Source organism: Pseudorasbora parva, chromosome 25 (genome assembly GCF_024679245.1).
Source record: "Pseudorasbora parva isolate DD20220531a chromosome 25, ASM2467924v1, whole genome shotgun sequence".
NCBI lineage: Eukaryota > Metazoa > Chordata > Actinopteri > Cypriniformes > Gobionidae > Pseudorasbora > Pseudorasbora parva.
The window spans coordinates 11,186,608-11,213,112 of NC_090196.1; the positions used below are offsets into that span (position 1 = coordinate 11,186,608).

Here is a 26,505-nt window from a genome sequence, read left to right on the forward strand (position 1 = left end):
ACAGTCGCTTTCTGAGAGAGTGTTTCCTGTTCTGTTCTGTAGCACAGTTATATAGCTCATTGTCTTAAGCATGTTTCATTTACAAACATGGCATTTCGCAGCTAAGCGGTCAGCTTCTTTATTACACCTTCATGCACAAAGGTCTTGATAAACCTCTGTCCTGAGGCCTGTTGCATGAAGCTATAGCTAAACAAACTCTGAGTCTTAGAGTAGGTTTAGAGTTGACAAATCCAGATAAATCCAGCCTGGTTTAGATCAAGTTCAACCGTTTCTCAAAGCTTGGTATAAACTTTCTCTGTCAGCTCAGGTTTAATCCAGAGTTAGCAGTTAACTCTGAAGCGCGTGCACCTTAAAGTGTGACACGTGCGGCATACAGCCAATCACAGTGTCCCTTTGATTCACTTCTCGCAAGAGAGAGGGTGCAATTCACCTCTCTTCTGAAGATTGAGAGATCGTTTTGAAAATTATCATGTAATTAAATGTTTACAAAGCACGAATAAACACTGCTGCTGTAGCGAGAGTTTGAGAAGGCAGCTTAAAGAATATCTGACTATATCAATGCATGATGTGAATCATGAAATATGTTTAATAATTATAGGTTCATAAAGAGCTCAAAGGAATACACGTTGTTTAAAAGAATTATCAATGCATGTATTATATATACTATTTGGCTACTTGTCAATCAATATAGTATTTATACGAACATATTAGGCTATATTAATTCAAAGTGATTATAATTCATATAATATAAATATAATAAATAATTAGCACCAACATTTTTTAGGGAATTTAAAGAATTAGCACCACAATTTTATTTCTAAAGTTGTCTTATTATAAACTGCTTTAATTTGGAACGAGATATACAGGGGGTGTGGCTTTATTGTGTCTTTACTTGCAGCTGATTGGTCCAGTTTGGGTTTGCGATCTCTAACCCAGAATAAAACCTGCTCCAGAGCAGGTTAGCCATGTAGTGTAAGTTACCATGGTGATGAACACTAATAAAAACCAATCCACCTTCTTGAGCCAAAAAACAAACAAAAACAAAAACAGTTTGCTCAAACTAATCTTGAACTTACCTGGGTAACAACTGAAACCAGCTTTGTGCAACAGGCCACTGCTTTTGTTTACAAAAATATTGACATTCTCTTAGCTTGTACCCAAAAGTCATTTGTAACGACCCTGAGTGTTTCTCTCTACCCATTGGTGGCAGACTGTGGGAGTTTCTGAGTCACACCCTCTTCTTAATTGATAATTTGTAGATTAGGGTATTTAAGTGCTCTTAGTTTTCATTTGAGTAGCACTCTCTGTGGGATAGTTTCTCACGGGAGTGGCTCTTTGCTTTTCATTTAGTTTCTTTCTTGTACCTTTCTTATATCATGTAGCTTTAATATTTTGTTTATATCTTTGTTTCTTTAGTTCCCTAGACTTATGTTTGTTATTTGTAATTATTGTTATATTTGTTAATACCAATAAATATAATTTACTTTGATTAAACGTTGGTGTTTGATCCCTCTTTTATGTTGCGACTTAAACCGAGCTGGTCGTAACATAAAATTGGAGGCTCGTCCTGAATTGCTGCATGTGTAAGTAAGTGTATATTGTTTTAGTGTTCACTTTTGTAAATGAGAAGACTTCAGTTATTTAGAGTGTCCTCAGCTGGGTTTACAATCCTTCCATCGAGGCACTGTTTGTTATTTTGTTTGTTGTTTTGCCTTTCTTATTTTTGAAGGTTATTCTGGGCGGAGGTTTTAAATCTCTGTCGGGGGTACGCTTCGGGCTTTTGGTTTAAATGTACCAATTGTCTTGAGTTTAGCGTTTAAATGCTGCCTCGAGTCCGGTACACCTTTGAAGATCAGGTAGGTTTAGTTAGTTTTGTTTCTAGTTAGGAACTGAAGTCTCTCATTTTCATTTAAGGTGACACTTTGTTGCTTTTCATGTCCGTGTTGTTTGTTTATGCCTGCTAAGAGTATGAAGATGTGAAAACGATTCGTGGTAAGTTTTCATCTATCTTGTAACTAGGCGGGTTTACAACAGGAGCGTGTTATGCTGTGACGATCCCTGGTGAAGTGGCTTATGGGATTTGTAGTCTAAACGCTGTAGTTTATAGTGGTGTCAGTCACGCATGCGTGTGTTTTGGTGTTGTTTAGCATCAGTCTAACTCCCGTTTAAGCAAAAATGTCTTCGGTAGTCGAAGATTTCTTTGTGTTTCCTTCAGAAGTATTACTGGAGAGATGCACAAAGGAAGAGTTGTTACAGATTGCTGAGCGTTTTGATGTGGAGTTGACCAGTAATGATAAAAAGCTTAAAGAAACTCTGACGAACACTGTGAAATGCGCACTTTTTGAACGTGGTGTTTTAGAGGTAAGAGCTCAAGTTACTGATCCTGAAGAGTCTTTGTCTCCTTTTCATGATACTGACAGAAATGTAAAGTTTAGCGAAATGTCTTTACAAGAAAAGCAGTTATGTGTTGATGCTGATAAGCTTCGTGCCGAGCGAGATGCTTGTGCTTTGAAAGAGAGAGAGTTTGAGAGAGATGTTGAAGTAAAGAAATTACAACAGCAGTTTGAGATGCGAAAGTTGGAGTTAGAGTTTGAGAGAGAGAAGGATGAAAGGCAGTTTCAGTTGAGGAAACTTGAGTTGGAGCTGAAGGCAAAACCAGTTGAAACTCCACTCTCCGCGCCATCGACTGAACCAGTCTCGACTTCATCTGTGTTTGATGTTTTTAGAAACATTAGGATGGTACCGCCGTTTTCTGAGAGGGAGGTAGAGAAATATTTTTCTCATTTTGAACGTGTTGCAGAGTCGTTAAAATGGCCCCGAGAATTTTGGACGTTATTGTTGCAATGTGTTTTAACCGGGAGAGCACAGGAAGTGTACTCGGCGATGACTGTTGAACAAAGCGGTAATTATGATACTGTTAAATCTGCAATATTGCAAGCATATGAATTAGCACCTGAGGCATATCGTCAGAGATTTAGAAGTTTTTTAAAACCTGAGACATGCACTTATCTTGAATTTGCCAGAGAAAAAGAAAACATGTTTGATCGTTGGTGCACCTCAATGAAAGTAAACACAAAGGAACAGCTTAGAGAGCTGCTTCTTTTGGAAGAGTTTAAACAATGTGTACCAAATGCAGTTGCTATGTATTTAAATGAGCATAAGGTGAACAAACTGTCAGACGCTGCTCTCATGGCCGATGAATTTGTTCTTACTCACCGCAGTTCGATTAGCCATTTAAATGAATTGCATAGACCTAAAGCGAGTTATCAGGGAAAGAGCAAAGCGGCTGTTGTACGACAGAATATTACTCCTAATTCTTCCTCTGATCATGCTGTTCATACACGATTAAAAGGGGAGATTGTTTGCTTTTATTGTAAGAAGGCAGGACATAAAATTTCTGATTGTGTAATTCTTAAGAAAAAAGAGAGGTCCGCTAAAACGGTTGGTTTAATTTCTACATCATGTGAGAACCCTAGTCCTGCCCAATTTGTGAACATGCATGGGGATATTTCAGAAGTAGAGACTCATAATGATTATGCACCATTTCTTACAGAAGGGGCCGTGTCTGTGCCTGGATCTGATGAGACTGTTCGGGTTCGTGTTCTCCGAGATACTGGAGCTGCACAGTCCTTTTTATTGGAAGGACTTCTGCCTTTGTCTGATAGTACTGCTACTGGAACTCATGTACTAGTGAGAGGGTTTGAGATGGGGTTTATGGAAGTTCCTTTACACCGTATTCATCTTGCCTCAAAACTAGTATCAGGTGATGTTGTTGTAGGCGTTCGTTCAGTGTTTCCTGTCCCTGGTGTCAGTTTCATACTTGGAAATGATCTAGCAGGGGGAAATGTGTGGGAAAAATCAGATGGTGGGGTTCCGCCTATAGTAGATCCTGTTGTAGGGAAAATGGATGACTCCCGTGACTGTCCAAACTTATTCCCTGCATGTGCGATAACTCGTGCTAAGGCTAAGAAAGTAAAAGATGAAGGGAAAAGTATTCTTAGTGATACTTTTCTTTCGTCTGTGAATTCCTCTCAACCAGAGAATAATGTGGTGTGTGCTAGTCTTGAAGATGAAACTCCTGTGCCTGATTTACTGCCTGTGGTTGATGATACCATGGAAAAGTCTGATTTCATGCCTGAAAGTCCATTTAATCATGATGACCATGTTAATGCTTGTTCTTTATCTCCACTTTATAGTGTCACTCGAGATGAATTAATTAAAGAACAGCAGTCGGACTGTACCCTTCAGGATCTGTTTTCTTTGGTGGATGACGTAAATGGTGATAAATCACTTCCTCTTTATTTTGTTACAGATGGATTGCTCTGTAGGAAACAACCCATGTGTTCTGATGTTTTGCTAGATCCCAGAATTCAAATTGTGATTCCTCTTACTTTTCGTCAAGCCATCCTACAGCTGTCCCATGAGGGCGTCGCTGGTCACATGGGTGTACGAAAGACCTATGACAGAATTCTGAGAAAATTCTATTGGCCTAGAGTTAAGCGAGATGTGATTAACTATATACGGTCTTGTCATACCTGTCAAATGACCGGGAAGCCAAATCAGAAAATTCCGTTGGCTCCTTTACAGCCTATTGCTGCAGTTACTACTCCCTTTGAGCATCTCATTATAGACTGTGTTGGTCCTTTGCCACGATCAAAGGCTGGACATGCGTATTTACTAACTGTAATGTGTCAGTCCACACGCTATCCTGCAGTTTATCCCTTGCGATCGATTACTACCAAATCGATTTTAAAGGCTTTAACGAGTTTTATGTCCATTTTTGGCATTCCTAACACTCTTCAGTCTGATCAGGGCTCAAACTTCATGTCTCGACACTTCGCTAAAGTTATGCAACAACTTAAAGTTACCCATAACATCTCAAGTGCTTATCATCCTCAGAGTCAGGGGGCGCTAGAAAGATTCCACCAGACCCTGAAGTCACTTTTGAGATCTTATTGTGTTGAGCTTGACTCTGATTGGGAAGAGGGACTTCCTTGGATGTTGTTAGCTATCCGTGAAGTCGTGCAGGAGAGCATAGGGTTCAGTCCTAATGAACTAGTGTTCGGACACACTGTTAGGGGACCTATTGCTGTCTTAGCCGATGAATGGAAGATCTCTGACCCTCCAGAGAATGTGGTGGACTATGTAAGCAGTTTTCGCTATCGACTCTATGAAGCTAGAGCTATTGCCCAACGTAAATTAGGTAGGTCCCAGGGGAAGATGCAGAGATTGTATAACCGTAAGGTCAAGTCCAGAGAACTTCAAGTTGGTGATCAAGTGTTGGCATTGTTACCTGTGGTTACAAGTCCTTTCCAGGCTAGGTTTGCTGGACCATATTCAGTTGCAAAGTGTTTCCCTAATAACAACTATCTACTAAATACTCCTGACCGCCGAAAGAAATTACAGGTTTGTCATATTAACTTATTAAAACCTTATGTGACTCCTGTGACTTCTTTGTCTGTTGATGTTGTATCAACTGCTCTTGTTAGCCGAAGCAGTTTAGATGTATCTGAAAAGATGGGGGAAAATGCAGATCAAATGGCTACGGACGAAATAAACGGTCCTTCTCGAGGAGTCGTGGAAGGGCGACTAAATAATTCTGAAATTCTTGCCAATTTGACTTCTCATTTATCTCATTTATCTGACTCTGAGAAGACAGATATAATGAAGTTGGTAAATTCGTTCCCCTCTCTTTTTTCTGATATCCCTACCCAAACTAATATCATTGAGCATGATATTGATGTTGGTACGGCTTCACCTGTAAAACAACATGCATACAGAGTAAATCCTATAAAAAGGGAATTGCTTCAGAAAGAGGTTGATTATTTACTTTCTCATCATTTGGCAGAACCCAGTTTCAGTTCTTGGAGCTCTCCTTGTATTTTAGTGAGTAAGCCGGATAAATCTTATCGTTTTTGCACTGACTACAGGAAGCTCAATGCTTTAACTAAACCTGATTGCTACCCCTTGCCTAGAATCGATGATTGCGTTGATCGTGTTGGCTCTGCGCAATTTGTTAGCAAATTCGACCTTTTGAAAGGCTATTGGCAAGTGCCTTTGACTTCTCGTGCTAAGGAATTGTCTGCTTTTGTGACACCTGATAGGTTCCTGCAGTACACCGTTATGCCTTTTGGGGTCAGAAATGCACCCGCTACATTTCAGCGATTGGTAAATCGAGTACTGTCCGGGTTGTCAGGGTGTGAGGCCTATCTAGACGACGTTGTTCTGTTTAGTTCTTCTTGGTCTGAACATCTTGACCAAATTAGAGAACTTTTTGTACGACTGGTTGAAGCCAATTTAACTATTAACCTTGCCAAGTGTGAGTTTGGAAAGGCTACTGTGACATACTTGGGCAAAGTAGTTGGTCGGGGTTGTGTAAAGCCAATCGACGCTAAAGTTAATGCTATTAGTAGTTTTCCTAGTCCTGGTACCCGCCGTGAGCTCCGCCGATTCCTGGGAATGGTAGGCTACTACAGAGGGTTTTGTAAGAATTTTGCCAGTGTAGTTACTCCTCTGACTGATTTGTTGAGTCCGAAGAAACCATTCTTATGGACTGAACAATGCCAGTTTGCTTTCAATAATGCTAAAGCCCTGTTAGCCAATGCGCCTGTATTGGTTACACCTAATTTCCAGAGACCTTTCCTCTTAGCAGTTGATGCCAGTGCCTGTGGTGCTGGTGCTGTTCTCCTACAGGAAGATGCTGATGGAATCGAACATCCGGTTAGTTATTTTTCAAAAAAATTTAATCGCCATCAATTGGCATACTCTACGATTGAAAAAGAGGCTTTAGCTCTTGTGTTGGCTGTACAACAGTTCGAAGTCTATTTGAGCTCAATTTGTGGTCCCATTATTGTCTATACTGACCACAATCCTTTGACATTTTTAGACCGAATGCGTGGTAAAAACCAGAGAATTATGAGATGGAGTCTTGCATTACAACCTTTTCATCTGCTGATCAAACATATCCGTGGCAAGGATAATTTGATTGCAGATGCTCTTTCCCGGGTGTAAAAGTTGTTTCAGTATGGGCTGTGTTTTTCTATTTCTCTTTCTCTCCCTTTCTCTATCTCTCTTTGAAACCCTAGGGCCCAGGGGATCCGAGAGTGAACTGGAACGGGATTGCTAGGATGAGTATCAACGGCCTGAATGTTTTGTGTATTTGTGAAATATCTATATATTAATTTGCTTTGTTGTTTGTTTTCCTTTTTTGTCGGTTCTTTAGGGAACCTCTTTTTGGAGCGGGAGGTGTAACGACCCTGAGTGTTTCTCTCTACCCATTGGTGGCAGACTGTGGGAGTTTCTGAGTCACACCCTCTTCTTAATTGATAATTTGTAGATTAGGGTATTTAAGTGCTCTTAGTTTTCATTTGAGTAGCACTCTCTGTGGGATAGTTTCTCACGGGAGTGGCTCTTTGCTTTTCATTTAGTTTCTTTCTTGTACCTTTCTTATATCATGTAGCTTTAATATTTTGTTTATATCTTTGTTTCTTTAGTTCCCTAGACTTATGTTTGTTATTTGTAATTATTGTTATATTTGTTAATACCAATAAATATAATTTACTTTGATTAAACGTTGGTGTTTGATCCCTCTTTTATGTTGCGACTTAAACCGAGCTGGTCGTAACATCATTAAAAATTTGTCTTTGTCGTTCTCTGTGCTGTACATATTGAAGAAAACACATTTGTTTAAGCACAAGTAAAAGTTAATTTTTAACTTAATTCACCCAAAAAATAAAATTATCCCATAATTAACTCATCCTCAACCCATTCTAGGTGTATATGACTCTTCTTTCAGACAAATATATTATGAGATATATTGAAAAATACCCTGGCTCTTCCAAGTTTTTAATGGGAGGGAATGGTACCATAGATTTTAAAGCCCAAAAAAGTGCATGCATCCATCATATAACTGCTCCACACGGCTCCAGGGGTTAATAAAGGCCTTCTAAAGTGAATCGATACTTTATTTTATAACTAAAATATCCATATTTATAACTTTAAAAACTAGAATCATTGACAAGTCGAGTTCTGGCGGACGAGTGACCCTTGACCTGACGTACATTGTTTCTCTTATTAACCTGGTGCCATATGGATTACTTTTATGATGATGGATATATGCATTATTGGGGGCCTTAAAGGGTTAAAGGCTTTTTGGGTTCCCCCATGAAAATTAGCCTGATTTACTCACCCTCAAGCCATCTTAGGTGTCTATGACATTCCTCTTTTTGAGATTAATACATCCAGAGTTATATTAAAAATGTTCTGGCTCTTCCAAGCTTTATAATGGCAGTGACTATGTGTTGTTTTTAAGTCCATAAAAGTTCATCCATCCATTATAAAAGTACTCCATAGGGCTCTGGTGGGTTAATAAAGATCTTCTGAAGCAAAATCATGTGTTTGTTTAAGAAAAATATCAAAACGTTACACACTGTAATCTCTTACGTCAGCTTACTGTCGGGCATGCGTTCACGAGAGACCAGCATATTTCTTCAGAAGACCAATATTAACCCCTCAGCGCTATGTGGAGCATTTTTTATGATGGATGGATGCACTTTTATGAACTTTAAAATCAGAAACAGCCATTCACTGCTTTTATAAAGCTTGGAAGAGTATTGGTCTTTGTGGTATTCGTCTGAAAGAAGAAAGTCATATGCACCTAGGATGAGTTGAGGGTGAGTAAATCATTGGATATTTTTAATTTTTAGGTGACCTGTCCCTTTAAAAATGACAGGTCATTTAACAATTGACAATTTTTAACAATTTTTAACCTCTATTTTTACATAGAGGTTTGTTTGAGGCAATCCTGGCAAAGTAAAGGAATTACTCCTGGTGGTAATGACTAGGCTATTTGGACACTACTTGGAGAAATACTGTTACTTTTGGGTGGCTGTCAATGGAGAAACATACTTTTTTTTTTTTTTTTTTTTTTTTTGCAGATGGTGTAGTTAAAGCATTTACCAGCAGGGGCTAACTGGACTGTGTTATCCAATCACTTGGCCACTTGGTTGATGTACCACTGTATTTCTCCAGTAGGAGGCAGTGAAGTTCTTATAGTAAAAACAGGACTGCCATCCACCTCATTGTGCTTTCAGATGCAACTTGTGGTTCAACCAGTGCAATTTTGCATCACATGGTTGTCTTGTCTTTTCATTTCTTTACTGTTTTTATTTTTTAGCCCACAGCTATTTTTTTTTTTTTTTGCTCTTGATCTTTTTAAATCTTTGCTGGAACTTGCCATCCAATTCGGATGAAATATCTCTGTGTCTGTGCACGTTCATGTATACATCATTACTTTACATAATGCCTGTCCACACTGATGAAGCTTGTCTCATCACCTTTCATGTCTTTATTCTCCTAACAAAGACTTGATTAGCTTTTCCTACCCCCTGAATCAAAGGATCAAAGGCTCTGCCTCCATAATTACCAACATTCAGTAGCTCTCTCACAAGCTGAATGAAGCCAGTTCTTTCCATTGCTTTGTTTTCGAGTTTCAATTGATGTTGCTATGGATTAACAGCTGCATCCCATCTTTAAGTCTATAATCCTCCTAGTCCACTTGAAATCCTGATGACTGCATTTGTTTAAATCACTGTAATTGATGGCAACTGAAGGTGACAAAAGATAGCATGATAGCATTTTTAATTACCAATATTGATAGGGATTGTGGCTGATATGACAAGCTGATCATTTGTATGACCCACAACAGATTAATCAAATAAATTTTTACCAAATTTAAACTGACCAGAATTATAATTATTTATTAATTTGTCCTAATAAATACATTAAAAACTACTTAATACTGTACTACTACTACTACTACTACTACAAAAAAAAACAAAAAACAAAAAAAAAACCTGTTGAACAAACTGTTTACATAATTAAATTAAGGAAACCTTTTCCACGAAACTGAATTACGTTTTTCCAACAAAATCGAATTGGTTTGAAATGATTTGTTGTAATCTTGTTGTATGAACTTAAATTTATTTAGTTAAAACTAAAACATTTTTTTTTTATTCCAAGTAGATAAAATAGGATAGAGAGGAGTAGAATTGATGACCATATTCAGATTGTGAGAAATGTCAACTAAAGTTTTTTCTTTATTTCTATTAAAACTAAAAGTCAACACAACACTTGTCCGCATGCTAATTGTAACAATTGTAGCATACAAGTAATGATCAAAAAATATATGTCTCATCACTCATTAGCACAGTTTCACAGCTCATTGAGAACAGCACAGCCTAATGCCAAGGTCTACACTTTACAATAATGGTAACCTCAAAAATGGACAGAACATAATACAACTTTTAAATGTCAAATATCACTGTCAAATATTACATCAAACTTTAACAGGTCTTTCCCTTCACTAAAAAAATATCCCTATGCTAAGCATGCTGGGAGCTAGAAATACACTGCCCGTTTTAGTCAGCACAACATAAATGATTCATGTAGTCCCAACACAAATGGTTTAGGTTAACTTAACATTTTACAAATTGTATTTAATTTACCGTTAATACAATTGAGTAAAATGGCAATTAAGTGAAAAATTGTGAGATTTGTGTTGTTTCAGCTTTTTTTATTTAAATAAACTGAACAAAAAACTAATATTTTTTCTTCATTTTTTTAGCATCACAATATTACAGTATGAATAATGGATATTTATTTTGAGATTTGTTTAAAAATTGGAAATGTTGTTATATTGTTCTAAATAAATTTATTGAGGAATACTAAGAAGGTTTGTTTTTAATAAATGAATGCAGAGAAGGGTAGTGAATGACGTCCCGGCTCAAGACCCAAGGAATGCGTTTAAAGGTTAACTAAACCTTTGATGGTGGAAAAGATAATGATACTGTCATCAAGCAAGCAATAGAATGTTAACCTAAGGCACTGATGAATGTACACTCAACTAAATGATTATTAGGAACACCATACTAATACTGTGTTTGACCCCCTTTCGCCTTCAGAACTGCCTTAATTCTACGTAGCATTGGCGCTGAAAGCATTCTTTAGAAATGTTGTCCAATATTGATAGGATAGCATCTTGCAGTTGATGGAGATTTGTGGGATGCACATTCAGGGCATGAAGCTCCCATTCCCCCACATCCCAAAGATGCTCTATTGGGTTGAGATCTGGTGACTGTGTGGGCTAGATTAGTACAGTGAACTTATTGTCATGTTCAAGAAACCAATTTGAAATGATTCAAGCTTTGTGACAGTATCCTGCTGGAAGTAGCCATCAGAGGATGGGCACGGCCTATCATATCCATGTCCATGCCTTTATGATCGGCCTATCTGGTGATCATAAAGGCATGGACATGGTCAGAAATAATGCTCAGGTAGGCCGTGGCATTTAAATGATGCCCAAATGGCACTAACAGGCCTAAAGTGTGCCAAGAAAACATCCCCCACACCATTACACCACCACCACCAGCCTGCACAGTGGTAACAAGGCATGATGGATCCATGTTCTCGGTCTGTTTACGCCAAATTCTGACTACCATCTGAATGTCTCAACAGAAATCAACATTTTTCCAGTCTTCAACTGGTCAATTTTGGTGAGCTCATGCAAATTGTAGCCTCTTTTTCCTATTTGTAGTGGAGAGGAGTGGTACGCGGTGGGGTCTTCTGCTGTTGCAGCCCATCCGCCTCAAGGTTGTATGAGTTGTGGCTTCACAAATGCTTTGGTGCCCATCTGGCACCAACAACCATGCCACGCTCAAAATTGCTTAAATCCCCTTTCTTTCCCATGCTGGCATTCAGTTTGGAGTTCAGGAGATTGTCTTGACCAGGACCACACCCCTAAATGCATTGAAGCAACTGCCATGTGATTGGTTAATTAGATAATTGCATTAATGAGAAATTGAACAGGTTTTCCTAATGATCCTTTAGGTGAGTGTATATTAACTTTTATTTTACACACCAAAAATGTTTAAATCAGAAAAAGCGTAGGCAAAGTTATTGCTAGATTTGATACCAGGCAATTGATTACTTTTTTAATTGGTTACAAAGTTATCAGCTGAAACTGTATCACTACTTTGGATAGATTCTGTCGTTTTGTCGGACAGTTTCTGTACAGTTCCTTTAGATACATACAAGTTAGAACTGCAACTACCGACTATTTTGAGACATTGATTTAATCTGAGACTTCAGGATATGTTTGAACATTTGTTTGCCCTGTGTCTAGATTCCCAAAACCAAAGCCGATTCCTTCAACCGCTGGAATGCTGCGTGCGCGTTGAAGCCTTTTGAACATGCTACAACACGCCTCGATCTTTCCTTCATTTTCTGTTTTGCTCACTTTCTTTTTGCCCATCTGGCCTTTTATCTTTGCATGTGCATTTTTTGTTTTATAATACTTGGGAAGCTTATTTTTTCCAGTTGTAAGTGGGCATAGTGATGTCACACTTGCATGGAATCCAATTTTAAACCTTCCTGGAATTTGTATGAATTCCGTTCCAACCTAAAAATGTTATCTCAAGCAAGATTTGTAAAACGAGAGCTGTAAAAACGGAGCTGATATTATTCCTGAAAGGTTTTCTCAATCATTCATCTGCCTCTCGCTCCCTGCCGTGTGTTTTGTTAGCCGAGAGCAGAGCGTGTTGATGCATGCAGTCGCTTCCCCGCAGGAATGCGCAATAGGATGCAGGACATTGTTAATGAGGGCCATCTTCCAAAATCTCTTCAGGACAGCAGGGGAGATGAGTAGATAGACAACTCGTGGTGTAGCAACACATTTTTGCATGTACTTTGCTAATAAAAAAATGGATGATTCATACCATGAATAATGAAATAAATACTTTTGAACTATTGCTGACCAGAACAAAAATAGATCTTGTTTGGGAAGCTTTTGGGAGTGGCATCTTATGATTTGTGTAATGTTTTGAATTAAATGCTCCAGTCCAGATCATGAACAATGATCGAAGGAGGATTTTAACTCTACACTAGATCCTTGAATTGGAACTAGCGATCAAGCATTGGGCAATTCTCGTTAAACGTCTTTTCTCCGACTGCATCAGGACTGTGGGGAATTTTTTTTTTATCTATCTTGTTCATCTCATGTCGCCCTCGGCCGTTCAGCAGTGCTGGATTACTCATCTGCTGGTTGCTTTAGCCCCAGGCCTAATGTGCTGTGTCTGAGAGGATTTTTTTTTTTTTTGAGTTTGCTTTGTCTAAGAGGAATGTTCGTTGACTTTCTTACCAAACGAGTCGAACCAGCCATGTGACCAATCGTATGATCAAGCTTGGGGAAAAAGTGTTTTTGGATACTGGCGCAAACTATAAATTGAGCAGATTTTGTTTTATATTTAATGTTTTAACCTGACATGCTCTCAGTGAATGATGAGTAACATTTGCAACCAAGCATTGGCCTGATGTCCTTGTCTCAAACATGGGGCCTCATTTATAAAATGGTATAAAACTACATTTGATCCTACGCTCAATTCTCAAATTTTCTTCCATATGTGAAATTTATGAATCGCAAATGCAGTGGCGTCAATTCCCCAAAAGCCAAGGTATGGGAGACTCTGAAGACGTCATCATATCTTACTCCCTCAACATGGCAGTCCCCCTAAAAATATATTGTGTGTGTGTGTGGTTTATCCAAAGATAAATCACACATGTGACCCTGGAGTCTTAAGTTACACCGGTATATTTGTGGAAATAGCCAACAATACATTGTTTGGGTTAGAATTCACATTAGGATATTAAGTAAAGATCTTGTTTCATGAAGATATTTTTTTTAATTTCCTACCGTAAATATAGCAAAAATAGATTATTAGTAATAATATGCATTGCAAAGGACTTCATTCTCAGATTCCAGATTTTCAAATAGTTGTATCTCGACCAAATATTGTCCTATCCTAATGAACCATATACAGCTGTAAAGAGTATTTATTAAAAAAATGTGCCCTGATGTTAGCATTCAAATCAGAATATGTGACTTTTAGGTCATGAGTATATATCACACAATTCTGTTGTATATCTCGCAATTCTATGATATCTTTATATCTCACAATTCTGACACTTTATATCTAACAATTCTGACTTTATATCTCACAATTCTGACACTTTATATCTCAAAATTCTGGCTTTATATCACATAATTCTGTCTTTATATCTTGAAATTCTGACACTTTTTATATCTCACAATTCTGTCTTTATATCTTGCAATTCTGACTTTATAACTCACAATTCTGTCTTTATATCTTGAAATTCTGACACTTTTTATATCTCACAATTCTGACTTTATATCTCACAATTCTGTCTTTATATCTTGAAATTCTGACACTTTTTATATCTCACAATTCTGTCTTTATATCTTGCAATTCTGACTTTATAACTCACAATTCTGACTTATCTCGCAATTCTGACTTTATATCACACAATTCTTACTTTATATCACACAATTCTTACTTTATATCACAGAATTCTGACTTTGTCACACAATTTTGACTTTATATCTCACAAATCTGACTTTATATCACACAATTCTGACTTTATATCACAGAATTCTGACTTTGTCACACAATTTTGACTTTATATCTCGCAAATCTGACTTTATATCACACACTTTTTACTTTATATCTCGTAATTCTGACTTTATATCTTATATACATTTTTTATAAAATCCATGATGGCCCATGATGTCTAATCATACAGCACATTTGTTCTCTTCTTTAATTGGTAGTTGGACACATGTGAACATGACTAAATGTCTAAGACTGAAAGTAATGTCTGAGCAGAAAGTGCATCCCGTAAATCAGTGACTTAATTGTCTTATCAGACATGGCAGATGCTGCCATGTTGTTTCAGTTGTCGTGAATCAGGTAGTCAGTAAACATCTCATGAAGTGTGTGGGATCAGACAGAGGATTTTGTTAGGCCTCAGCTGACACATAACCTTTAACTATGCAAGTCCAGTTGCTTGTATATTTCCAAAAGATTCTCTTGCATAATATGTGAAGATTGCTGAGATAATATGCTATTTTTTACCTTAAGGAACTTTTTAAATGTGGTAACATTGCTTATTGTCTGTCATCAAAGTATGTCAGGCTAACACTGCTTCTTTTGTGGTTTTATGATTCATAGCTTCCAGAATAAATAATTTCCTTTTGGGTTTCATTAAAGACGCACAAGATTCCAATTACGAAAATGCTTTTGCAACAACTACATTGTTTAAATATCTTACCAATGAGGTAAAAATAAAGACTTATTTCACTTCATATTTTACTAGATATTTCTGTGTTATCTTTTCTGTATCCAGCTTCAGCTATTTTTCTTCTTCTTTTCTAAAGTATACTAGTCCCCCCCCCCCCCCAATACTCAAATAATTTTCTATAACTAAATAATAAATAACTTTGTTTCACTGTCAGCAGTCAAAGTAATGTTTAAACATGTTCCCTCTGCTCTGTGACAGGAATTTGTGTGTAGTTTGGCTTCAGGCACAGTTCAGTGTCAGGCACATTTATTGATATTTTCTCATGTTGTTTAACCTTTAAAACATGATTTGGACCCTTTATATGTTTGGCTTTAAGTTTGGCATTGTCCCAAATATTAAATAAAGATTTCTGTGCATAATGTGAGCCTTATTGTTTATGTATGTTTAAATATGTTAGTTTTGTATGAAGGATTTTAAAAACAAGTTGCATTGGCATGTTACCTCAGAATGTCTTGATATAATGCTTCTTCTTAAATGTAGTTATAAAGAAGTAACGTCATCTGGAAGCTGGTGGTTTTAAAAAAACGCACTGTCTGACCGAGAAGATCATCAACTGAGAGCACAGTCCGTCAAACTACATGTTAACCAAAACACGCCCCGCCCAAGCGTGCGTATGATTGGCTGTCGTTTGGACCAACATTATCGTGCCCCGCCCATGAACTGTTCTGATTGGCTGGCCTTCGGTAGAACGAGATCTTTGGAGCAAGAACTTTATATGCACGTAGTACCTGCCCAGTCTCTGAAAACATCTGCGGAAGGGAAAGGGAAAGACCGGTCGGTTCAAAACTCTTTGGACTCGCAGTCCATTTTGGTCAAAAGCACTTCGGATATGCACTCGCAGAAAACTCCCAGAAACGGATTAACTTGCAAGATGGTTCTTCAAGCTGTTGGTAAAGTTTTAAGGTAACGTTAACGTGGCTTTGTTGTTTTTATAAATCCGTTTGATTTCTACGTCTCATGCATCTGAATAAACGTAAATAAAGGGTATATTTAGATATTTATTATTTTTTTAGGATAGGACAATATTTGGCCTAGATACAACTTTGAAAATCTGGAATCTGAGGGTGCAAAATAAAATCGAAATATTGAGAAAATCGTCTTTAAAGTTGTCCAAATTAAGTCCTTAACAATAGATATTACTACTAATAATTTATTAGTAGCAATATTGTTAAGGACTTAATTTGGAAAACTTTAAATGCAATTTTCTCAATATTTAGATTATATATATATAGGCCTATATATATATATATATATATATATATATATATATATATATATATATATATATATATATATATATATACATACATACATACATACATACATACATACATACATACATACATACATACATACATATATATATATATATATAATATTGAGAAATATAAAATCGCATTTAAAGTTTTCCAAATTAAGTATACGGTAGGAAATTTACTAAATGTAATAATATATGTAATATGTAAAATGTAATAATAATATGTATTGATTTTTGGCATTAATAAAATATTGATTATTTTGATCAATATAATTATATATTGTTGGCTATGCTGAATATAGCCTACACGTGAGACTTATGACTGGTTTTGTGGTCCAGGGTCACATATAATAAACAAAGTAAAAATATTATGTTAATTAATATGTGTATACTTTAGACATTATTTACACTCATGCCTTGGTAGATATTTAGTTATTGTTATTTTTTTTTACTCCGTATGGAGGATGATTTTTTTATGTAGCCTATATCTCATATCTGTAAGAAGATTGTTATATTTGGATGCCACGCAAAACTTTACATGCCAGTCACAGGTACACAGGCAAATTAGTTTTTTGAAGTGATTGAAGTGAATTCTTAGACTTTCCTACATACTTATATACATTATTATGGGGGCTATACGTGTTTTTTTTTTTTTTTTAGGATTTTGGAATGATGTTACTGACAGTGATTGAAACAGTTTTTCACTATAGGCCATTTGTTATTATTAGCACATGATGAAAAGCATGCGCTAATAATACACATTCCAATCAAAGATATCTGAATTAGTTGCAAAATATTACGTGTCTCATACTTAATTATTAATGAACAAACTGAAACCGTTTGTAATGACTCACCGTTTATTTAAGCACTTGCACTGGTAGGCTAATTCAGTGATAGATAGATAGATTTTAGATAGAAACTATAGTGTGATGTTTTTCTTTTCCTTATTTTACCTATAAAAATGAACAGCACTTTCTTGCATTACTGCTTTTCAACCTTTTCATGCTTTTAATAAGATCAGAAAGGAGTTAAAATTGTATTTTAAGTGTGTATGAGTGAGTGAGTTATGGCTTCCAAAGACCCCTCTTCTTCCCTCCATCTGTTGTGATGCTGATGACTTCTTGTCTGTCCCCATGCCGTTGTTTCTGTGTTTAACACAAGACTGCAATCTTAATGGCTCTTCACACACTCTTCATGCCTAAACAAACTTGTGTAGACTCTCATCCAAAGACCACTGGATGCTGAAGGTCACCGTGGTTGTTTGAAACCATTCGAAATGATATAGCCTAAAATAGGTTGAAGCAAATATAAATTCATCCTGATGAGTTTAATCTTTGCAATATTCATTTTTATTCATTTTCAATATTATATTTTTATTTTTATATTTTTATTTTTATAATATATATTTTTATATATTACATCAGTCAAGGACTTCTGCAAGAACTACATGCCACTAAATATTAGTGCTTATATAATATATAGAGAGCATAATGATATATGTACACTGTACAGTATTAACATGATGATCAATGTACATTAGATTTATTTTATATAATGTTTAGTTAATGGGAAATGTTGATTAATTATCTATTCCTACCCATATTATTACCAGCTTTCTTGGTGGTGCTTTTGCACACCATATTTTAATCTTACTCATTTTAAAATAACATAATCATTTGACACAGTTTATTTGGACTTTATGGACTGAAACTAAACATTGGTTTATTATTATTATTATTACTTCATATTGTCATGACAGTATTTATAGGTTTCTTTTGTTTGCAATTTTCAGCCTGATAAAGAGCTTCTAGCTCAAAACGTCACTCAAAAATTTACAGTTTGTCAATTTTTGGAGAAACAATATTGAAACTTTTAATGAAGTGTAACAGTGTTTCCCTGAAGAGCAAATGAAACCATGCACATACAGATCGACCCTGGATTGTTTTACTGCTGTCAACTGATTTCCAGATTGTAGTTTTGGTATGCATATGGAAGCTTTGAAGTTCTCTGAGTTTTGTTTGAGTCAGAATGATTTAGAGATGTTTAGATGTTTTAGCTGTGGCAGATGCTGGATGAGAATTTGCACAGTGTGTTGCATAATGTCAACCCTCATGCATGGCTCATCTTTGAGATTCTGAACAGCACACCGCATTTAGATGTTTGGCAATGTAAAGTGTTTAATTGCTTCAGTTCCCTAAAGAACCTATGAACCTTTTTTATGCCAAACATTTGAGGAAAACCAGTGAACATTTCACATGCTTAGACACTTCCAACAAACACACAACATGTGTCAGACAAACATCTCTATTGTTGTTTAAGGTTTTAAAATTAATCGTTAGATGTCAGTGTGTGGGAATGCATTTACGTGTCCAGAACACCATGATGTGTCAGTTAGGTTTTACTTGAAGAAACAGTCTGTGCATACAAAAATCTGAACACACATTGTTTTATTTTAGCCTTCCCTGGGTTTCGTAACTTTCCAGGAAGCACTGTTTTTCATGAATTATGTGGCGTAGGGCAAATTCTCAAGCCATTAGCTAGTTTATTTTAGGGGAAAGAAAAACTTTCTAGCTGCCAGCGGTCCTCCTCTTACACACACACACACACTTCATGCCCACTCAGAGCAGTTTCCCGCAGATATCTTTGCCATAAAAGGCATTGTAGTTTTCAAACTCTCAAAGCAAGCCAAGGTTTTGACCTAAGACCTGTATCATCCACTCAGCTACAGAAAAACCTCTGTGTATGTATATCAAACACTAAACTCACGTGTCACAACATCTTTTTACAGATAACCATTGTCGGCTCCACATGGTAGTGTTCACACTACAGTTAAATATGGTGTCACTCTGTTTGTGAGTGGTTGTTTATATGGTTTGTATTTCTAAAAACCTACAATGGTGTCGTTATATGTAGTGAGTTGGCTCACATGATTTAAGTTTCGTGCTTTAGAACTTCTGTTAAGGGAACATAGTGAGCATTGACGCGCAATGGTTTCACTGTTCATTGTGGGACTTTTTACGGAGCGAACATTTCAGTGTACTGGAGGGTTTTGCGATTGGGACAGCAAATGGCCGACTCCCCTGATGAGTGAACTATCTACTGAACTAGGGAGCTGATTGAGACGTACCCTAAATTATTGCGAGAGAGTCCCCTCTGGCTTCGAGTATGAATGAAACATGAACAATACATTACATCGCCCTGTTTTAGATAAAAATAAAATGTTCAGGCTTAGACTATCTTGTCTCTTTGAATTTAAATCCAGATGTATTCATAATGAAAACTTCTATGTGAACATATTGAACGTTTTATTAAAAGTATACACCCATGACTATAATGTTTACTGTGCGTTGTGTGTTCAGGAGTGACTACTACTTTTATTATGTAGAATGAATTTTGGGGACATCAATCTGACATTTGCTTGTAGTTGTCACTCCCCAAAAAGTCTGGAATGGAGCTGATGTAATCCCTAGAAACAGAAAAGCCATAATTAGCAGGACTGCTGCAAAGATGTTGATGTGAATTTGGTATAACTGGAGTACAAGTTTTTAAGGTGGATTATGTGTGTGTTTGGCTAAAGAAATGCGTTTTTTTATCTAGATTTAAACTGGGAGAGTCTGAGTTCCAAACATTATCACAAAGGCTATTCCAGAGTTTGGGAGCCAAATGTAAAAATGCTGTTCTTCCTTTAGTGGACTTAGATGGTACTACCACAAGACTTTTGTGTCTTTAAAGAGTGTGATGGATTGCAGGGCGATAGAAGATCGGTTAAATACACAGGAGCTGAACCGTTTAGGGCCTTATAGGTCAATATAGCAGTACTTTATAACTGATATGGAACTTAATAGGTAACCAGTGTAAAGATGATAACTTTGGGGTTATATGATAATACTTTCTTGACCTGGTAAGAACTCTAGCGACTGCATTTTGGTCTAGAGTAGCTTTAAAGTGTGCAACTTAAGAAACCGTATTCTCTTCCTATTATTTTGCGGAATGTTTGAGCTCAGCTGCGGTGATCCATCAAAGATTCTGGGAGATTCTTTGGATCTTCCAGCTGCTTTAAGCCTTGGGTTCCTATTCTTCTCAGATGGACCTGACAGCTGCCTGCTGGCTTCACTTTCACTTCATATTGGTTGGTCCTTCAGTAGGTTCTTTACTAATAAATTGGTTTCACTTTATTTTGATGGTCCCCTTTAGACTTTCTGCTGACTTTAAGTAATGTTGCACCAACAATCACTAACTCTTATTAGAGCATTAGTAGACTGGTAGGATTAGGATTAGTAGAACAAGTTAACTTGCAGAGTTACTTATTGTCAGTAAAAAGTCAGTTAAGGACCTTCAAAGTAAAGAGTTTCCAGACAGTCTACTAATACTCTAATATGAAGGTGGTGCAACGTTGCTTATAACCAATGGAATGTTAAAAGGAGACCATCAAAATAAAGTGTTAATTGTATTTGAAAAATGAAAGCTCATCCCACTAGTGTTGCGTGATATACCGGTACTAGAAAAGTATTGCGATACCCTGCTATTACAAACGGTACTATATGGAATTTTATTGGTACCAGTACTTTAAAACAGCGCTATTGAGGACAGCTCTAATGAGCTGTATTTCTTAATTTGCGTCTGTGTGCACACCTTTCAGACAACATGCGATCGAGATTCAGTTCTTTCGCGGATTATTGTTTGGGTTTTTTTACGGTCTATGATTTGAATGGTAAAAAAAATATGTAAAAATGCACGGCCTGGCGAGTATTCAGGTAAATACAGTGGGATATGTCTTTAGTAAAGATATGAGGTAATTAGACCCTTGGAGGTCTTAAGCCAGATCTAATATTCTTTGTGATTAATTTTAATCAAACAATGAAAAATAGAAAGCCACTACATGCTTGGCTAAATAACTAAAATATTAAGAATCAGTGTATAATTAAATTATAGAGTGAAGACTAAATAAGCAGTTTTATATTTGATTATTTAATTTCTTTCTTGACTTAATTGCTACTGTTAAATGGACCTAATGTAGCTGAAAAATGAAGAACTGTTTTTGTCATAGTGTTTGTAATTTGCATTTTTTGCTTATTTTTAAAAACAAAGATACAATTCAAAATCTATATTATAATTATAAAATTACATTAAAAAACATTAAATTACTCGTATCATGAAATAAGACTTTGTTCATCCTAACCTGTAACCTGTTCAGAAATGAAAGGTTAATGAATGATAACATGATTGATAATGTGATCTCTGTAAGGATGTTCACACTGGCATGTAGTTATTATAGCAAAATAAGAGAAGGGAATGGTCAAAAACCAGGGCAGGAACATGCTGGCCAAGTGAATTTGTAGTAAAAAAATAAAACAATAAATAATAAATTCTGTTGTCATATTTATATTATCTGTTTTTTTTGTTGTTGTTTTTTTACCATGGTATCGATTTAGTATCAGTATAGAGGTATTTTAGTCTGGCATCGTATCGAAGTCATAATTTTGGATCAATTGTGCAAGTTCTTTGACAATAATTCAAACAAAGAGTTTTGAAGAATAATTTCATGATCTGGATGTCTCGTTCTGCTCAGCTGAATTAGCTGAATTATACTGAAACATACACTTTTTAGAACAAAAGAAAATTTAACCCTATCCGTCAGTGGGACGTACAAGCAAAATCATATGAACATGTACTGAGATTGTATAAATTAGCCACCCAATTCACCTAAATATATTGCGAAATGCCATGAGTGTTTTAGTAACACTTTCATTAGGATTCTACTGTTTTTAGGTGGTTGACAGGGCTTTGCTATGCAGTTGCTTAGGTGTTCAGAATAGGTTAATCTGTCCACTGTTACCATAATGCTTAAATTAATTAATAGGTTTGAGTTGAGCCAATTAAAATTAAATAAATTAGTTCAAACAAATCCACTTTTTGAGTATTTAGCACTTTCTTTTTCTTTTGAGTTCTCAAAACTGACACATTTGAAATAATCTGAATTGTTAAATTGTTTTGAGTTTTATAAACTTGTTTCTTTTAATTTAGACTAACTTAAATTTAACTGAAACTAGGCTGGGATTTCTATTTCACAGCATGCTTTGCCATGACACTCAAAATGGAGAGTAAATGATAAAATTGGTATATAATGTTGGTTTTGGGATTAAGATAAGGGGTTAAGTGGGAGATTCAGTAGTGTTTAATGTTTGGCTATGCTAGTTTAAAAGAGTTTCTGTTATGTTTTTTTTTTTTTTAAATGGGGGGGGGTGAGTTTGTTGGATGTCATTCGTCATAATCATTGCCTCAGTGTTTTAATTTTAATAGTGAGGCGCCTTCTTTTTATAGTAGTTCGTCATTACTGTTAAAAGAGGAAAAAGAAAGATCCTCTTTTGTTGTTCTGTCTATATTTTGTTCATATTTAGAATTTTTTGTATATTTGATTTCAAGCAGTAAACTGGCTCATATCCTGTGGTGATTTCTTTCCTGTTTTACACAATACACTGATCCTGTGTAGTTAAACAGAATGACATGCAACTAAAGTTGAAGTTTACCAGACTTCCCACGCTCCAATGATGTTTGATCAGACCGTGCTCCATGATTAACCCTTTTAGACCTTTGACACGAGTCAATTTAAAACCTTGATATGAATGATAAGATCTTTCCCGCTCGGAAGCAATCCAGAATCTCATAAACCATTCCTTTGTCTTGGCTTCAGTTTAAAAAACACTGTTTATGGACTTTGGTCTCTGTGATAAGTCCTCTTCCTGCTCCTATGATGGAGTGTGTGGAACAGAGGAAATGGTGAAGGTGGTCAGAAACTTGAGGTTGGGAATGAGGTGTTTACACTGCAGAGGGACTTTAACAGGAAATCAAGTTGGTGGATGAGCAATAAATTCAGTGAGTTCCTTTGTCTGAAGCAAAACAATGATTTGAGACTGAAACGGAAGAAAAGAGTTCAACTGAGCGAGCCGTAAAGAGAAACTCCCCATAATTTGTTCACATAAACACAATAAACCGAGTAGGGGTCGCAGCGAGCGCAAGGAAAGGATGTAAATTCTTTATAACCCGTCCTTGCCTGTACTCTTGTTATGAACTGTTTAATGACCCCTATAACCTTTGTCCCAGCCAGCTGCGGGATCTGCCACAGCAATGCAATTCTGGCATTTGCATGTTAAAACTAGCACTGGAAGTCTGTTTTGACACCTGAGTTTGAAACAGACGAGAAATGTGGTTTACTCCAAAGAAGCAGAGATGTAGGACAGCTTTGGGAAGTTTTTTCAAAGGCCTTGAAAATTCTTACACTTTTTGGCTGGATCTATTTATTTAAACCATGTGATTTACAGATATAATGACTTGAATACACCTCTTCTACAGTCAAAAAGATTTTTAACCCTTTTTTAAGATTTACTAATTTAAATTGTATAGTACAAGTCCATCACATAGAATTTATTAATGCTTACATATTATTCATATTATGCATTTTTAAATAAGAATAAGAAATAAGAATAATTTTAAAACAAGCTCAATAAAACATTTTGTATGAATATTAATGGAATAAGGGACCATTTAGTTTGTGATTTGTATTCATTAATTATTATTATTATTATTTTTATTTTATTTTTTTACAGAGAAATTAAAAAATGCTCAACACACTCAAAAAAGTAGCCTTTTTTAAATTTACGAACTTCAATTGTATAGTAAAATTCCACCAAATGAAATGCAATAATCCTTACATATTTATGAATTAAGACTTTTTAAATTAGGGGGAAAATCTAGAGCTTAATAAAACATTGTATAAATCTTAACAAGGGAATGGATCATTTCAGTTTAAGATATGTTTAAATTATAAGTAGAAATCACAAACTAAATGGTCCATTCCCCTGTTCCATTAAGATTTATAGAAAATGTTTTATTAAGCTATTAATTTAATTGAGTTTTTAGGAGACCTAGTCAACAGCTGTACAATTGTTCTGAAAACAAGACATAAGGAAAGAAAAATGTAACAACCGTTTCAATGCTTATTAATATTTGAAAAATAGTCATGTGGTGCAACCAACATGAAAAAAAAAAAAAAAACATTACTCAGGAAATGTCATCGCTGAGAAGATATTTGCAGAGACTCATGACTGTGTGTCAAGGTCAAAAAGCAGAAATATCAAGATAATTGAACCTTTTTGACTGCAATTTTGGTTCAAAATGTCATGTTGTGTGACTCCCTAAAAACTTGTTTCATGATGTCTGTAAAAGTAGTTCTTACATTAAACAGTGCATTTTTGTGATGTGCAGTGTGCAGTGCAATGCAAATGTCTCAAATATACGTTTGGTGTATGGGAAATGTTATAATATTTTACCAGATAGTTACACCATATGTCATTTTTACAGTCATTAAATTCAGATGTTTGAAAACCACTTTTGGTACCGCTACTGAAAATGCACTTCACACTTGTTTCCATGCTGTGCGTCTCATCTTGACGTGTCATTCTTCTCCTGTCTTGCAGGAAATCCAAAACGAAGCCCAATGGAAAGAAAGCACCCGCTGAAGAGAAGAAGCACTACTTGGAGCCGGAGTACACAAAAGTGCGGGTTGTGGACTTCGACCTGAAACATTTGGTGGCGCTTCCCACCAGAGAGATAGACCTCAACGAATGGCTCGCCAGCAACAGTGAGTTCCTAACCAAACATTATAGCCAGTAGAAGTGTTCGCCCTGTATTTAGAAGGTGAGAGTCTTTGTCCGTCGTCGAAAATAACCTTCTGTCAGTCAGGAGTTTGTAAATCAGCATTTTACTGTGTTTGTGTGTGTGTGTGCAAAGTATACAAAGCCATTTCAGAGCACTAGCTTTTTAGATAGTTACCGCTGTCAAAGAGATCATTTAATTATGAGCCAAATTATTTCTGAAACTAAAGAGACAGAACAATAGCAAAATACCAGAGATTGCAACAACAGACACCCACATTGACAAGCGCTTGTGTGAGGTGGTTATGAGAGCCCCATAAACACATTTTTGTATAGGTCTTAACTTTTGGCGAAAAATAGCCCAGACACTGGTTAAAGATTAAACTTTCCAGAGCGCATGCCTGTGTTCGCATACACTATCAAATGGAGTATGCTACCTAGGGTGACCAGATTTCCCATGGTGAAATACAGCCCTCCCCCAACCCCATATACACTAGAAATATCTAACACAACTCCGCTTGACAAAAATTCACTGAAACTTTGTGTAGCACCCTTTTTTATACTTTGGCCTGGCTCTGCAGCATGAGCCTCCGCTGCCTGCGCGCGATTGCCGTTGTGCTATTCTCTGAAACGACAGTGGCCGACTTTATAGAACAGTAATTGTTCTATAAACCATCTTCAGATGCGAAATCAGTGCGGAAAGTTACAGAAGTTGCAGTGCACACCGGCAAACAAAATGGGGTCATGTCCATCCGCTATGACATCATTTTGCCGGGTGCACCTTCGAGCTTGTGCGGACACGTTGATTTTTAAAACCAAGTTTTAGGCAGGATCCACTAGGGGTGAGAAATATGACCAAAAACATATTTCACAATATGAGAACATTAATTTCATCATAACAATATATATCTTAGTATATCAAATTACAAACAATAGGACAAATGCAATTTACAAATTAAGTAAACTACAGGTAAAGTAGGTTTATTTAACATGTAGATTTTTTTATGGATACAGTAGGGTTTATTTTAACCTCTTTTATTGTTTGATTCACATTAGGGATGTCACGGTACCAAAATTCCAGTAGTCTGTACCAATACCATAAAAATTGTACGATACTCGGTACCAAATTCGGTACCACAGCAAAATGATATTTAACTTTTTTTTTTTAATTAATAAATTCTATGAGTTTATTAGTTATGATGATAATCATTATAAGTCAATAATACATAAGCATCTTAAGGCTGTATGCGGTTTAAAATTAAACATTGTTTATAAAAAAAACAAAAAGATCAAGTGAAACTTAAGTAAAGTTTACTTAAGTAAACTTTTTGAGTATCTGTACTTTACTTGAGTATTATTGTTTCTGGCAACTTATGACTTTAA

The 26,505-nt window shown here is 36.1% G+C and overlaps 1 protein-coding gene across 4 annotated transcripts in view; it reads left to right on the plus strand.

Moving 5' to 3' along the window:
* mob2a (MOB kinase activator 2a) overlaps positions 1 to 26,505 on the plus strand; it is a 79,150-nt gene that overhangs the window by 41,674 nt on the left and 10,971 nt on the right. For 3 of the 4 annotated variants that reach the window (XM_067436575.1, XM_067436574.1, XM_067436573.1), the window contains exon 2: positions 24,946 to 25,109. In XM_067436575.1, coding sequence (XP_067292676.1) covers positions 24,946 to 25,109 — 164 coding nt within the window. Of the gene's footprint in view, positions 1 to 15,717; positions 16,117 to 24,945; positions 25,110 to 26,505 lie in introns of those variants that run through there. The other variant, XM_067436572.1, reaches the window with a different exon arrangement.